We start from the raw sequence: 14,605 nt of genomic DNA, 5'->3' as shown, positions 1-14,605 counted from the left end.
GGATCAATGTTTTTGTGTCCTTTGGGTAGATCCCTAGGAGTGGAATTGTAAGGCCACTAATTTATCACATTTGCAAAATCTTTTTTTGCCATGTAAAGACTAGGTTTTAGAGTGTGGACTTTTTTTGGTGGGTGGGGGTAGAGAGGGTAATTATTCAATTTTTCAAAACCATTGGAGGAATTATCTAGTTTGTAACTAGCTTGACCCTAGTGGGGTGGTGGCGAGGGGCAGGGTGAGGTAATATGAGAAGACCAGCCTGAGCACATCCCGAACCTGGCCTACCGGGGACTCGGCTCTGAGTTACACCCTGAAGTCTTAATTTCTAATTAAGTCTAATTCATCCCCTTAGTTTAAGAGAAGACCATGCTGTAGTGATAAGACATCTTCCTGCGTGTATGAAGGTGATCACAGGTAGCACTGTAGATTGGGGTAATTAGAATGTAAGATCCCAGGAAGATAAGGGAGATATATTATTATTTCAAGGGTAAGCTCACTAGCGTTAACAGCGAGGTTATGTAAGAAAGCGTCCCTGATCTTAGGAAATATATACCAGAGTTTGTGACAAAGGGGCCATGTTATATGCAATGTGTACTCGAGTGGGTCAGAGAAAGATCTATTGTGCATCATGTCTGCACATACAATGAGGGTGAGCAAGCAACAGCAAGCAGGTGAGAAAGCACATGGGGTGAAAGAAGACTGGTGGGTGAGGTGGGTAGAGGGGCACAAGCTGTGTTCTTGTACACTTCTAGTTCTTGCATTTTTTTCTGTAGGTTTCAAATTTTTCCAAATACAAAGTAAAAAAATGAAGAAAAATCTGCTGGGTACCAGAAAGCATGCAAGGTATTTTCCCAGGTAGTGGGAAAAACAAAGCCCTCTTCAGAGGAAAAGTTACTTACTGAGAAGAAGGTTCTCCTTCGGGCAGCTGTGACACTGGTCCTCAGCAGGCCCCCTGCAGCGGAAGCACTTAGAGTGACAGGGCTGGCACCCCAGAGACTCATGCCAGTACTCAGAGACGGTACATTCCTTGTGAGGCACGCACTCCCCATGGCTGTTCATCGTCAGGCCTTTCTGACAGGTCTGGCAGGTGTCAGCCTTCGAGCAGGTCTGGCAGGACTCATGGCAATCTGGAGGCAGAAGGGCGGCAGACAGGGTGAGAGGTGGCTGGGGTACCCCTTCAGGGAGTTACTTCCCCTGGGAAGTGTGTTTACATTCCTTTCACCTTCCTCCAGAGATTTCTAGAGCACTGTCCACAGGTATGGGACCATGAGTTGGGGAAGGGGTTCCAGGGTTGAGCATTCATGTTGCAAAATGAGGAAAAAATGGCCACTCATAGTACAGACTGAAGCGCAACAACCCACTTCAGGAATATTAGTGAAATTGTAATTGCCCAAATTACAACAAAAAATAAACAGCTCTCCACACTAGTTCGTGATCTTTTGCCATCATATCTTCTGTGGTCTTTCCACACCTCCCAGAAAACCTTGAGGTTATGTCAAGACATAATTACCTCTAGGCAAAAAGGGTGTCTTTTGTATTCATTTATGAACGCACAGTGCCTGTGAGAGGGTCTGGTATGCAATAGGCTCTCCATATGTATTTGTTAGACTAATAATAAGAGCAACTCATTCCCACTTCAGGGTTTTAACCATTGCCATTCCCTCTGCCTAGAATTCTCTTTTCTCGGATATATGCGCCCTTTATTCCCTGTTTCTTCCTGTCTTCCAGGATGCCTTCTCTGGAATTTCAATTCTGTCCTACCTAACTGCCTGTCCTCCTTCCCTGACTGATTTTTTCCTTTTGACTTATCTTCCCCCAGTAGGATGTAAGCTCCATGAGGGCAGGGTTTCTGTCTGTATTGTCCCCTGCTGTTCCCTGGGCCTGAACGAGCACACAGCACATAGTAGGTTCCTAATGATCACTCATTGGATGAGTGTCGCATAACTCAGGTGTACCCCTTCTGCCATGCAGGCACAGCCGCCCGTCTCCAAGTCCATGTTCTTTCAAGCCAGGGGAAACATAAAACACACAAAAAAAGTTTATCCAGATCATAAAGCTAGAGCAGATTGCTTTCAGGAGTAAAATCTATCTTCCGATCTTACCAAAAATGTTTCTCTAAGTATGTTCTAGAATGCAGCTGGTCCAAGCTTTCTCTTGCAACCTGAGTTTACCTTCAAACTCTCACTATGGTTTAAGGCTCTGGCCTCTGGAATCCAGTAGTGTTTGTTTCATGGAAAATTAGAGGTAAAATACTGGCTGCCTATCGGAATGAATGCTTTGACTATATAGTCAACAATACTGTATAATATACTAAAAGTTGCTAAGAAAGTAAATTTTAAATATTCTTACCAAACAAGTAACTTCGTGGAGTGATGGACGTGTTAGCTAAATTTACTGTGATCATCATTTAGTGATACACAGATGTATCCGTCACCACACATCCCTTAAACTTACTCAGTGTTATGTAAAGGACATCTCAATTAAATGGGGGGGGGAATAAAAGGAAAGTCCCTTCCTCAAAATGCTTTCCTCATTTGATGGAGAATTTCTCTAGCAAAGGCAATGGTGTTAATTTTTCTGTTTCTTGCTGAAAGTAGGCAAAAATTCATACAAACTTAAAATATAAAGAGGCAGGAATAAAAACAGATCATCTCTCGAAGGTACAGGGATTGAAGTGCTGAGTGAAAGGTGGGATTGGGGACCCGGGGCAGGAGCAGGTGAAGGGAAGGGAGAGGGAAGGAAGGAGCTTCAGGTTGCATGATAAAGGGAAGGACAGACAGAGAAAATCCTCCACAGCACAGCTTTGTTTATGCCGCTATAAACCTGCAGAGGCTTAACGTTTTAAGGAAAATCTTCCATTTGGGGTGAATTTTGAAGGCTCATTATCTCTGTTACAAATCCTCACAAGAGAATCCTTTTCGGTCAGCTGCTGTCCTGAGGAGGCACAGTGTGATTCATTGCCAATAGAAGTTAGGGATCAAAACTTACAAACAATTCATTTAAAAAATAAATGATAAATTAGAGCAGACTCTAAATATGCTTGAGCATCAGGGAAAGGGGTAGGGTGACAGCTCTCGGGTCAGACGAGACCCGCGCAATCCCCAGAACCTGCTTTGTCTCAGCAGAAACCCAAAACCCACGGGGCTCCCTGGGATATTCCACTTGGCCATGTGCCAGGAGGTCTTTACCTTTGCAGTCATCAGTCCACCTTTCATGGTAAGTTCCTGCTGGACACGCTGCCAAACACCGCCCGTGGTAGAGATACGACAGCAACCACATAGCACAGCTGCTGCAGTCCTCTGCTGACGGGCCGCTGCACTCTAGACAGTCTTGGTGGCAGCGGACACAGTGGCCTGCGTCTTTGTAGAACTTCTTGGGACAGGACTGAAGGCACGTGCCTTCATGCAGGAAGGTGTCAGGCATGCACTCTGCGGGGAGGGGAGAGCAGCAAGTTACCCCCCAGGGGACAGGAGAAAAGGATTCTTTTCTTTTGCTAGTCTAACCCCTACCCTTTGGCTCATTTGACCTCAGAGCACATCGGCCCCATCCCTGGCCTGCCTGGGTACTTCCTGCAGCTCTCACAGGCCCTACTTGGGAGAGGAGACTACAAATCTTGACTTGAGATAATGCTGGCTTTTTGTCCTGAGATGATCTGCCCCCAGGAGGTGCAAAAAGTTGCAGCTGGAAGTATTCCAAAAACTGGGAAATGATTAACAGTTTTGAGAAAATTGGGCCTTCCCGGTGGCGCAGCAGTTGAGCGCTGGGTTGTGAAGCTGCCGCAGCCTCTGCAGCGCCGGTTCGATCCCCGGCTGCTCCCCGGCCACCGGAGGAGGGTCCCACATGGCGCGCAGACCTCTCCTGCCACCCGCTGCTCCCCTCAGCAGTGTACTTCGGTCCTTCTGCCTTCTCTGCTCCTCGCTCTGGCTCTGGTGAATTCTCTCACCCTCCTGCGCTTCTGACTGTACCCAGTGCTTGTATAAATAAAATAAGTAAATCTTTAAAAAAAAAAAAAAAACAAAAACAGTTTTGAAAATTGTATTGAGTACCTGCTGCTCCGGTTAATACAGAAATAAGTTTAGGAATTCTTGGATTAATTAATTTGTCACTCACTGACGGGTTAGTATGAATAAACCTACCTTGTGGGTTTATTTTGAGAGGAATCCTAGCAAAAATTTTAGGTCATACCAAGAGAATTTTTTGGAATAGACACATACTTAAAAGTATTATTCTGGAGAGAAAATGGGACAGTCTCTTTTGGGAGAAAATTCCAGAGAAAATAATCCCTAGCCAGAGTACATTTGTCAGAGTCTCTTATTACAGTTATCTCAATTTTTCTTTTTTGTCTTTTCTAACAGTTGCAATTCTCCAGCTACCGTTGAGCTCATTGCTTCATATCAGACTCTCATAAGATTTTGTACTCAAAAAGATAGGAACTGTGGTCGCTCTGTCTCTTTCTCTCTCTCTCAATAAGAAAAGTCTATACATCTATTTATTAAGGGTGTCAGCCACCATCACATGTGCTTGACAGATTTAAAGTAGAGTGGTGGAAAAAGCTGTGTAATAGGGGGAAAAAAAAAAAAGAGTAGCTTCAGGTATGCCCCGATTGGTGATGGTGAGATTGGGGAACATGTTCGATGGAGTAATAAACCCTGGACACTTGGTGCCAGTTGTTACAGGGTTATTGTTTGGCTTTCGGACTGGTTACTAGAGAAATGTTCTGATACACTGCAAATCTTGCAGGGAGAGAGTAGGTTGCCCTCCTGGACTGGTTATCTTTTAAACATGGTCTTGCCTTTTTGATAGCATCACCTCGGAATCTGAATACTTCCTTGTTTTGGGGGGTTCTTGTCTATATCTCTAGAGCCTGAGGTAGAGCTTGGCATACCTGTGCTCTATGTTCTAAAGTACGTGTGTGGAAGAAATCATGTAAAAAGGGCCCTGGTCTGCCTTAACTTACAGAATTCATAATGGAAAGGACTTTCTTGCCTTTACTTTCCTCAGTGATGTGCACAGAGGTAGATGAAACTTAAGTGAACTAGGGAGACTGCTCCCCTAGTTCTGGATACCCCACCTTTAGAGAGTTGGTCACACGCAGGGGTGGCTCAGTGGCGCCCCCTGTCTCCTGAGATGCTCCCAGGTACCTTTGCATATTTTCTCATGGATGCAATCCTCACACATCTCCGGACATGGCTTGCACACCCCCTCCATGGCCACATGCCTCTTGGAGCACGTTTTCTGGCACATTCCCTGCTCCAGGACAAGGCCTTCTGCACATGAGTGGCAGTTGGTGGCATTTCCTTCACATGTCTTGCAAGAAGAGCTGCAGTGTTCACATGTGTCATTTTCTGCATAGAAGCCCCTGTGGGGAGGAGAGAAAGCAAGTGAAGAAACTTTCCCGCTAAGGAAAGGATTTAATCTTGGTGGCAAAGGAATTAGGACTAAAACCAGCTGCTGCTATAGTTAACAAAAATGAGTCCATCAGAGTTCCTGAGGAAGTCAAAAAACATCTGGAGAAATAAGATGAAAGGAATAGTAAATTGGTTTGTTTGAAAATATATATTAATTTGTTTATAGGTCAGTCATCTTCTGATTTCCCTATTTTACCTCTCAATTTTTTCTCTTTTTCTCTTTTTTTGTTAGTGCCTTATTTTAGAAAAGAAAATGCTTTTTATTCAATTGAACATATTTTTAATCAATAATTTAAAAATCAATACATTAAATGTTTTTAAAAGGTTTAATACCCTATAAAATGAGAACCATTTTTTTGGCTTTTGGGTTCTCTCAGCTAACCTCTGATCACGTCTTTCATATACACACCTATAAATATTTGCACACAGCATTGAACATATTTTGAGCACCTCTTATGGATGTATGTGATTGACTTTCTTCCAGGTAGACTCTGTGTGTGTGTGTGTGTGTGTGTGTGTGTGTGTGTGTGAAGGTGTAGATGTAGTACCTTTGAATGATTATCACAATATACAAATCATTCACTGATGTGTAAACACTATTAATAGCAAAAAACCCAAACCCTCTCAAATGTGTGGGAGATGAAGGAATTTGTGACTTTTTTTTTTTTTAAAGGAATAACTGGAACTTGTAGAAGGAGTAAAATCATAAACCAGTCTAGAAAATGGCTTTCGGTGTCATAGGAACCTATTCTAATTGTTTTATAGTTATCCTTCTATTAGTTATTGCCATAACAGTGCTATGAAAGAAAATATCCCCCAAATCATGGCTACCCACGTGTTTGTGGCTTGGCAGATCTAGGCTAAGCTTGTGCTCTAGGAGGAAGGAACTGGCAGCACATACAGGAGAATGACGTAGCCTGCGCTGAGGGGGAAGGAGCCGGACTCCAAACTGCACACTAGGTCCAGGTTGTCACAGACCCTTAACCTTCCTGGTAAGGGGGCTGCTGGGCCATGTGCTTCTCATTGGCATGGCAGAGGCTCCAGAGTGCACATTCAAGCAGGCAAACACGTTTTAAGTTTCTGCCTCTCTTTTCACATCCCACTGGCTGAAATAAATCAGATAACCCCACCCAAAGTCAAGGGTCAAGGAAGTCCATTCTTCCTCATATGTGAGTTGCTGCAGAGTTATAGGCAAGAGGGCATGATACAGGGATCCCAGCATATAATCTGATCTCTATAGCATCTCTGCTGGATATTTTAATGAACTCATTTATATCCATTTAATCATTCTTTCAGTCATTAATTTCTTGTATTCAGTAAGCAAATATATGTTGACTATGTCAGGAAGAAAAAGGACAGGGGTATGTAAAAGTCACATTTCTAATGTGATTTTAAGAGGGAAAAATTGGAATTAAAAAGCAGCTTGGGTAGAAGGAGAACTAAATAGTATACAAACTTAAGACCAAATTTTTTCACACATGAGTGTCCTTAGCGTTTTTGAATCCTCTAAGAATAAAGAACACTTAGAGAATACTCTAAGAATAAGAATAAAGATGTTACTACTTTGTCCAACCAAGTGAGTCTCTAAAAGATTCATTTGATGAGGCAGTGGAGAGAAAGGTATTATATGCTCACCAAAAGTTTAGTTTGATTTGAGAAATTTGGAATTTAGGAAACTAAGTGCATTCTCAAATATATTACATCTTCAGGATGAGAATCTGACGAACCCACCATTCCTATGGGGTAATAAGGCACTTGACTTTGCTGAGTGAGATGATCTTTCTCCCTAGCCAACCTTTTCTAAACTCTGGGAATTTTCTCACTGCTAGAAATGTCTGTGTTTTTCATCTGTAGCCCCTTTGACCACTCCTGATAGCTTCTGCTCAGTAAATAACAGAGTGGGACTCACCCCATCATAGAATTAGGGTGGCATCTGGGCATACCAGCTGGACCATCTCAGTGCTTAGAGGGTGGGGGCTATCTGTCAAGAGATATTGCAGTGGTGCCCAAGGTCTCTCGAGAAGCATTTCTGAACACTGAAAATAAGCAATTCTAGTTTATTTATAGTTTATATTTTTTATGAATATAGTTTATATATTTTTTATGAACCCAAGAAGATACAGCAAGAAGAAATCCTTTTCAGAGTCTTCTCATAAGGGAGTTAGTAGATGTTGATGAGATGCTTAAATGAGAGGAGTAAATTCAAGCACAAAGAAGAAAAAAATTATTTATGACTAGTGCTAACTCAAAAACAGGCAAATCTCGGAATCTTGTCAGGAAGAAGCCAAAGGCAACACGAGATTTTTTCAGAAAGTCACTTTGGTAAAAGCAGCCTATTCACACAGATCTCCCTAGTAATTTGTCCTACTGTCTTCTCCCTACATTTGCATTTTCTATGTTAATGCTTTAATTTTCACTGCTAATTTTATTTAAGAAGATAAACATACTTTTGGAGACAGAATGACCATCTGGACTAATGAAGTCCAGAGTACTTTATGCTGAAGTCTTTCAACCCAGGGAAATGTAAAGCAGAAGATGAACGAACGGTTCTGAAACTCAACCTACATTTTAGACAACCAAGCCAGTGCAGCCACTTACAGGAAGACTGTATTTAGTTGCTTCAAATCCATTCATATTTGATGGATTTGAACATGTTATAACTTTTGTGTTGCCTTTTAAACAATAACTATAATGATATTGTAACAGGGTGGTCCCCAGGAAAGGGGGAGGTTCCCTGCCCCTCCCAAGGGAGGGTGGAGCTGAGCAGGAAGAGGAGAAGCTGCAGAAGAGACTGAGGAAGGAAGCAGGATGGAGCCAGGAGACCTGGAGGAGGCACATGGAGCCTAGAGACACGTGAAGAAACTGAGCTTGTCTTTTGGTCGTGGACTGGGTGACACAGATGTGGGTGAGACCCATGGGGAGGTGACAATGGCAGCTTTTATCTTGATGTTGATTTTGCTCTTTTCCTTCCGGGCTTGTCTGCTTGTTTCTGACCCTTTTCTGTGGGTCCCCAATGGAAGATGCTTTAGACTTGTGGCAGGCTTTGGGGCCTTGCTCTGCGCCATTCCCATATGGATGGACTTTTACCCACGAGGGGACGGGTAACTTTGGGTGCTTCATTTAGAAACTAGACTCTTTGCCTTTCCTGTATTGTTTCCTAGTTGTATTAAAGTTCCTTCCCATTAAAGTCTCCTATGTTTTGTGTTGATGCGGCGGATGGCAGAACCCATTTAGAATAGGCAGGTTTGCGGGGTTTGGGCTGCCCCTCTCCCTGTCCTATAACAGATTATATTTTTTATGACTCCAACTTTTTCTTTTTCCATGGCATCTACCTGACATGAAAAGCACTGACCACTAAAGCTGACTTATAAATAATATTGGCTACCTGGATGCTATTTCATTTTCTATTGTGTTTCTGTTATAATTCTTACTGCTGTTTTTAGATGGGTTGCTCCCAAAAGGGTGATTTCTCTGTGAGAGCAACAAAGCTGTCAAGCCCAGACTTTAGGATGTTTGTGTTTTCTTTTTGAACACATAAAGATGGGGCGTCCATAGTAACCATTCCACCCTGCTTCAAAGCAGAAGGGCACATGCTTGTATGGTATTCTCAGGTCATGTTCTTAATTTTCTAATTGCTCAAAAAGTACATAGCTACTCTTATGTCTGTACCTTGTCCCATTGTTTCCTAAGAGTGACTCAGCCCAGATTTGGAGGAGAGAAGTGTTGATTGGTCAACTAATCTGAGGAAGGAAAAGTGCATCTCTTTCTCCCTGGCTTTAGTGTGTTGTCAGTTCCTGGAATACTTGAAAAAGCCAAGAGAGAAATGGGAAAAGACAGCATTCAGTAAAGAAGTAAGGTGATATAATCACAATCAGTTCAATTCCTTCATGGCAAAGGTTAACAAGGAAGTGATAACTGCCTTTGCCAAGTCGACCTCTGCCCTTCACTGTTGTCCTGTAATGCCTTTGCTAAGGCCAGAGCGTGGTTGTTGGGGGAGAAGTTCAACTGAGTTCTCTTACTCTGTCTTGCCTCAGACTGCCTTCTTGGGTTATCTTATCTTGACCCTTTCCTCCCCTTGCTTGCATCCATGCCTTAAAAAATCCTTCTGGAGCTATTTACCAGTAAGCTTCTTCTCAAACACCTCACTGGGGAGGAATTTTGAAAATATTATGGTGAGTAAAGGAAACAAGTCACAAAAGATCCATTTTGTATGACTTCCTTTATATGAAAAGTCTAAGATCAAGGAAATCTGTAAAGACCTAGACCTAAATAAATCAGTGGTTGCTTAAGACTGGGGGCAATCAGGAATAACTATTGAAAGAGTAGAGGCTTTCTTTCTGGAGTGATGGAAAAAATTTTCAAATCAATTGTGATGTACAAGTCTGTGAATATAGTAAAAACCTTTGAATGGTACATTTTATGTGCAGGAATTGTGTGGTATCTAAGTTTTATCTCAATAAAATTATTATTTAAGACTCCACTTAGATGAGAAATTGATATTGAGCAATGGTTAAGCACATGGACAGCAGTGATAATTTGTGTTGAACCCTGGACTCCCATGTGTTAGCTGTGTGACACTGAGCTTGCTGCTGCTTTCCCCGTTTTACAAAAGAGATGGGGGAAGAAAAGTATCTGGATAAGAGGGTTCTTTTGAAGGTTAATGGGATTGTTATAGTGGAAACTCTTAGCACAGTGTCTCAGCATCACGAGCACCCAGAGAGTGGCTGCTTTTAAATGGTTTGTTTTCTCTCAGAATCACTTAATCTTCTGTGTTAAGATCCTATTGGAATTTAGCCTCTTTTGACACTGATCGATGTAAATCTTCCCTGCTGGACTGTAAGCTTGTTGCATGTTCAGACTTCTTCAACTGATCTTAGTTTCCAACATGACTTCTTAGACCTAGTAGGTGCTAAGTATGTGTCTGTAGAATTGAATGAATAAGCTTGGCTTTTATACTGGACTGGAAGCTGCTTAAGTGTATGTGCCTTATGTTTGTACCCTTCAGGATCTAGCTTAGTGACAGATACAAATAGTATATTAAACAGCAAGATGGTTTTTTAGATTCAAGATTCCAGGATCTCCTCCTTCCTGCAGATATGACAAAACTACACACACACACAGACACTCTCCCTCCCTCCCTCCCTCCCTCCCTCTCTCTCTCTCTCTCTCTCTCTCTCTCTCTCTCTCTCTCTCTCTCTCTCCTGGAAAAGACTAGGCAACTGAAGGACCTGCATTTTCACAAGGAATAGTGTCAGAAAATGTTGGAGAGGTTAGGGAAAATGATAACATAACTTCACCTGGAAGGCTACCCGGGCACTGCAGCCTAAGACTGGGAGGGACAGCCATATGGAATCTTTTTTGGAGACTGAAAGGCTCACTCCCTACCAGGGGTCCTAGTACCAGCAATAGCACTAGAGAGGAAGCACACAAAATCCGGGGTAGAAAACAGAGGGGCTCTTCTTTGGAGAACAACAGGATTCTAAGTAGCAGAGACTTGTAGCTGAGCACCGGAGGAGCAGATAAGTTCTGGTCAGGGCCCATACCACACTGGTAGAAATCAACCAGGGAGCCAGGAGCAGACAGCAGAGCACCCAAGCCCCTCTGCCATCTGTGGCACCTAAGGTCATTTAGCAGTCCTATGACTACAGACAGCATTTGTCCAAGATGCATACAGCTTGAGAGCAGCTGGAGTTTGTGTCTTTGTGGAAGGCCCTGTTAACGGAACTTGGGGGAAGTAGAATGTGGTATACCTGGGGCTCCCTCTGGAGGATTCAAAGGAGAGGGTCCACTCTGTAAATGACTGCTGTGTTGGGCAAAACACCTGTCCCGCAATTGTCTGTGGCCTTTGGTGGGGTTATATTCTCCTATAGTGCTTGCTATCTCTAGTCTGAGTTTAAAGCCCCGGATCCTGGCAGCTGGAGCTTGCACCTCCACCGAACATACTGTGGATGTTGCCAGGAACAGGCCCTAGTTATAGTTATTCCTATTCACGTCTCCCTTCTAGGGACACAACCCCAAGGGGGGTTGGAGAGAGGTCTGCAAGAGAGCTAATTTCAATGGACAATGCCCACAGACCCTGAGAATCACCCATCTCTCATCTGCCTGTGACCTCTTTTGGGGTTGTGACCTGTCCACAGTTCAAACCCACAGCTCCCAGATGGCTGTGCTCCTGCCTGTGCCTCTGGGGAAATTTTGGGTTGCAGAAGCTGCTGTATCAGAGTTGGACTGCAATTGATGGATCAGTGTTAGCCTGAGTCTGCTGGGAAAGCTCTGTGTGGGACTAACCAAGAGAAGAGGGTGACTACTGATTGCCTCCTCAGCTTGGGTACCCTGGGGACACTTGAGCACCTGGCATCTGTTATCAGCAGCCTCTTTGCATCACACTGCCCCATTTCATACCCTTGCTGACATGAGAGCTCCAGTCATCCAATGGGGGGCAGAGATTTCAGCTTTTAAAGCATCAGCTCCCCAGTATCCCAGGCAAACAACCTATATTTTATCCTGCAACCTGTCACCTTAATATAATGCCAACACATCAAAACAAGGAAAGAAAGCTACTTAGCTCAACCCATACAAATTAGCATGTCATCACAAACAAAATGAATGTACTCCAAATGATGGAATAAAATAAAACTGCAAGAAAGATATCCAATTGCAACAATCTCTGAACAAAATGAAAAAAAGTATCAGAAATAGCAAAAACAGTAAGAAATTTACAGGAAAATATCAAGAGGACTATTTGTATAATAGGGCTACCAGAAGGAGACAGAGAAACAGAAAGGGATAGAAACCTTATTTGAAGGGCCTTCCTGGTGGCGCAGGAGGTTGAGTGCCGCACTGTGAAGCTGTTTGCAGCCTCTGCAGCACTGGTTCGATCCAGGCCATCTGGCGAGGGTCCCACATGGTGTGGCAGACCTCACTTGCCTCACCTGCTGCTCCCCTCAGCAGTGTATTTCGTCAGTCTGCCTGTTCTGGTTCCTGGTCTCTCTCTGTTGAATCCTCTCACCCTCCCGCATATCTGGCCTGTACCCCGGTTCTTGTATAAATAAATCTTTAAAAAAAAAAACAACCTTATTTGAAGAAATAATAGCTAAGAGCTTTCCTAACTCGGAGAAGGAAACAGCCATCTAAATCCAAGAAGCTCAAGGAGTTCCAAACAAAATAAACTGTTGATAGGATGAGTCGAGGGATTCTAAACCAGGGGACTAAGGAAACCATGAAGAAAACACATAATCAACCATGACTTTATTCTTTATTTTTTATGACTTATACCTCACCTACTCGAACCATTTAGAAAGAGCTTATGTGTTCCACAGCCTATCACACATCACTTTTGTGATGGACAAAAAAAAGTGGACAACTACTTGATTGTAAATACAGGTGGAAAAAAGAACAAATGTTCACAAATGTCAAAACATGTAGTAGCTCAGGGAGAAGTGTGCATCTGGCCTATGAACCTTTTGGCTGCTGTAGCCAATAGTGATGTCAGACAGATGAGAGGAATGGCTAATATGGCTGCTGTAGCCATGGGGAGAGGAGTTCTTTGGTGAATGGGAAGGACTTGCTAATGGGTACTGAAGGAAAATTAACACAGGCAGGCAGTGAAAGGAAGAGAGAGACTTACTTAGGACACTTGCTGTAGCATCTGCCTTCGTGGAGGAAGAGGGGATGGTCTGGCTGACTCTGGCACTTTGTGCACAGACTGACTTCAGAGCAAAGGGCACAGTCCTCAGAACAGGCCTCACAGCTGCCGTTCCTCACTGAGGGCCACATCCCCGGGGGACAGACGGAGATGCAGGCCTGATCCAACAGATAGGAACCTAGAGATCCAAGAAGAAGGCAGATCAGACAGTCATCACGTGTCAGACCAAACAGTACAGACATGCACGCAGACCCCTGAGAGTTTTATGACAAACTAGACATGATCCTGAGAGTGTACTCTCTGGAACTGCATTTTAACTGCTCCAAAGACACAAGTACCTAGAACACGCTTTCAGCCTTGTCAAGACACTTTAGTGTTCCTAAGTCGTCATGGTCAGTTCAAGCTCTCAAAAGGAAATTGACAACATGAGGCTTTTGCCCTATTTCTCTGGGTCATTCTGGGGCTTCCCTTTGTCAACTTGGTACCTTCTCTGTCTTCCTGGTAGAAGGCAGTGAGATGTGTGCAGCTCAGTGGGGTCCACTCTGCTTTCCCCAAACCTATCTTGCTAGGATCCTGACCTAGCAATAATTCTTTCATCCAATTCTACCTTGAATGAATGGTCCATCTGTTTTTAATTGAAAATAAAACCACTATTAATGAAAGTAATTTAAAACTCATCCTCAACTCCAAAGTACCCACAAAATTGCCTCTATTTTTGTGTGTACATTTTATAGGAGTGGCATCACAGAACACCTATCATTTTAAATTGTTTTTGCATCCCGTCTCACTATTAACATTGCACATTCCAACTTAATGACTACTTTAATGGGAGTATAATACTCTTTATTCTTAATGTTAATGCACCAAGTTAATAAAATATTCCCTCATTTAGGGGTGTTATTTCTGATATTTTGTTTTTATGGATGGTGAAGCAGTTAATTTGTTGAGCTGTGACATTGTTTTATTTTTTCTTCCCTTAAATTCAGTGCCAGAAAAGAAGGAACTAGCAGGTAGGCTAGTTACCCAACCTCTATTCTATACTGCAGGTTCTTTTCTTTCAGCTATTGCACTTCCAAAGAGCATTATAACCGACAGAAATTTCAGATATGCAAAGACCCATCATCATCAAGCTTTTGGATAAGAAGCATTTTTATCTTTGTTTCCATCCTTTGAAAGCCAGTTATTATAGGTGAGTGTCTGGGTCCCCTTGTTTCTCCAGAGTAGCTACAGTGATAGGAACGTGTGAGACATCTAGGTCAAGTCCTACAAACCCCCTGTATAAAGATGCCCATATACACGAGTTACAATAAATCGGCATGGACATTGCCACCTCTGCTACCCTCCACACTGACCTTTTGGACATGAAGTGCATAGGGTTGGAGCTCCACTGCAGGTTTTACAAGAAGAATGACAAGGCTGGTTTTCTTTCAAACTGTCTGTGGATTGAAAGCAACAAGAAGTGAGTCTCCCTTGACCAGCTCCTGTCATAGCAGTGCGATTGCGGGGGTTCCCTCCTCTCCCTTCCCCTCTAAACCAGAATTCCTTCCAGTTTACGTTA

At 43.1% G+C, this 14,605-nt stretch overlaps 1 protein-coding gene across 2 annotated transcripts in view; it reads right to left on the bottom strand.

Annotated features, from left to right (window-relative positions):
• PCSK5 (proprotein convertase subtilisin/kexin type 5) overlaps window positions 1-14,605 on the bottom strand; it is a 417,590-nt gene that overhangs the window by 21,524 nt on the left and 381,461 nt on the right. For both annotated transcript variants that reach the window (XM_037495353.2, XM_037495354.2), the window contains 5 exons: window positions 14,400-14,483; window positions 13,030-13,225; window positions 5,139-5,356; window positions 3,186-3,425; window positions 897-1,124 (listed from right to left, as the gene is read on the bottom strand). In XM_037495353.2, coding sequence (XP_037351250.1) covers window positions 897-1,124; window positions 3,186-3,425; window positions 5,139-5,356; window positions 13,030-13,225; window positions 14,400-14,483 — 966 coding nt within the window. The remainder of the gene's footprint in view (window positions 1-896; window positions 1,125-3,185; window positions 3,426-5,138; window positions 5,357-13,029; window positions 13,226-14,399; window positions 14,484-14,605) is intronic.

Source organism: Talpa occidentalis, unplaced genomic scaffold (genome assembly GCF_014898055.3).
Source record: "Talpa occidentalis isolate TD23 unplaced genomic scaffold, MPIMG_talOcc4v2.1 talOcc4.7, whole genome shotgun sequence".
NCBI lineage: Eukaryota > Metazoa > Chordata > Mammalia > Eulipotyphla > Talpidae > Talpa > Talpa occidentalis.
This window is presented reverse-complemented; position numbering and strand designations above follow the sequence as displayed.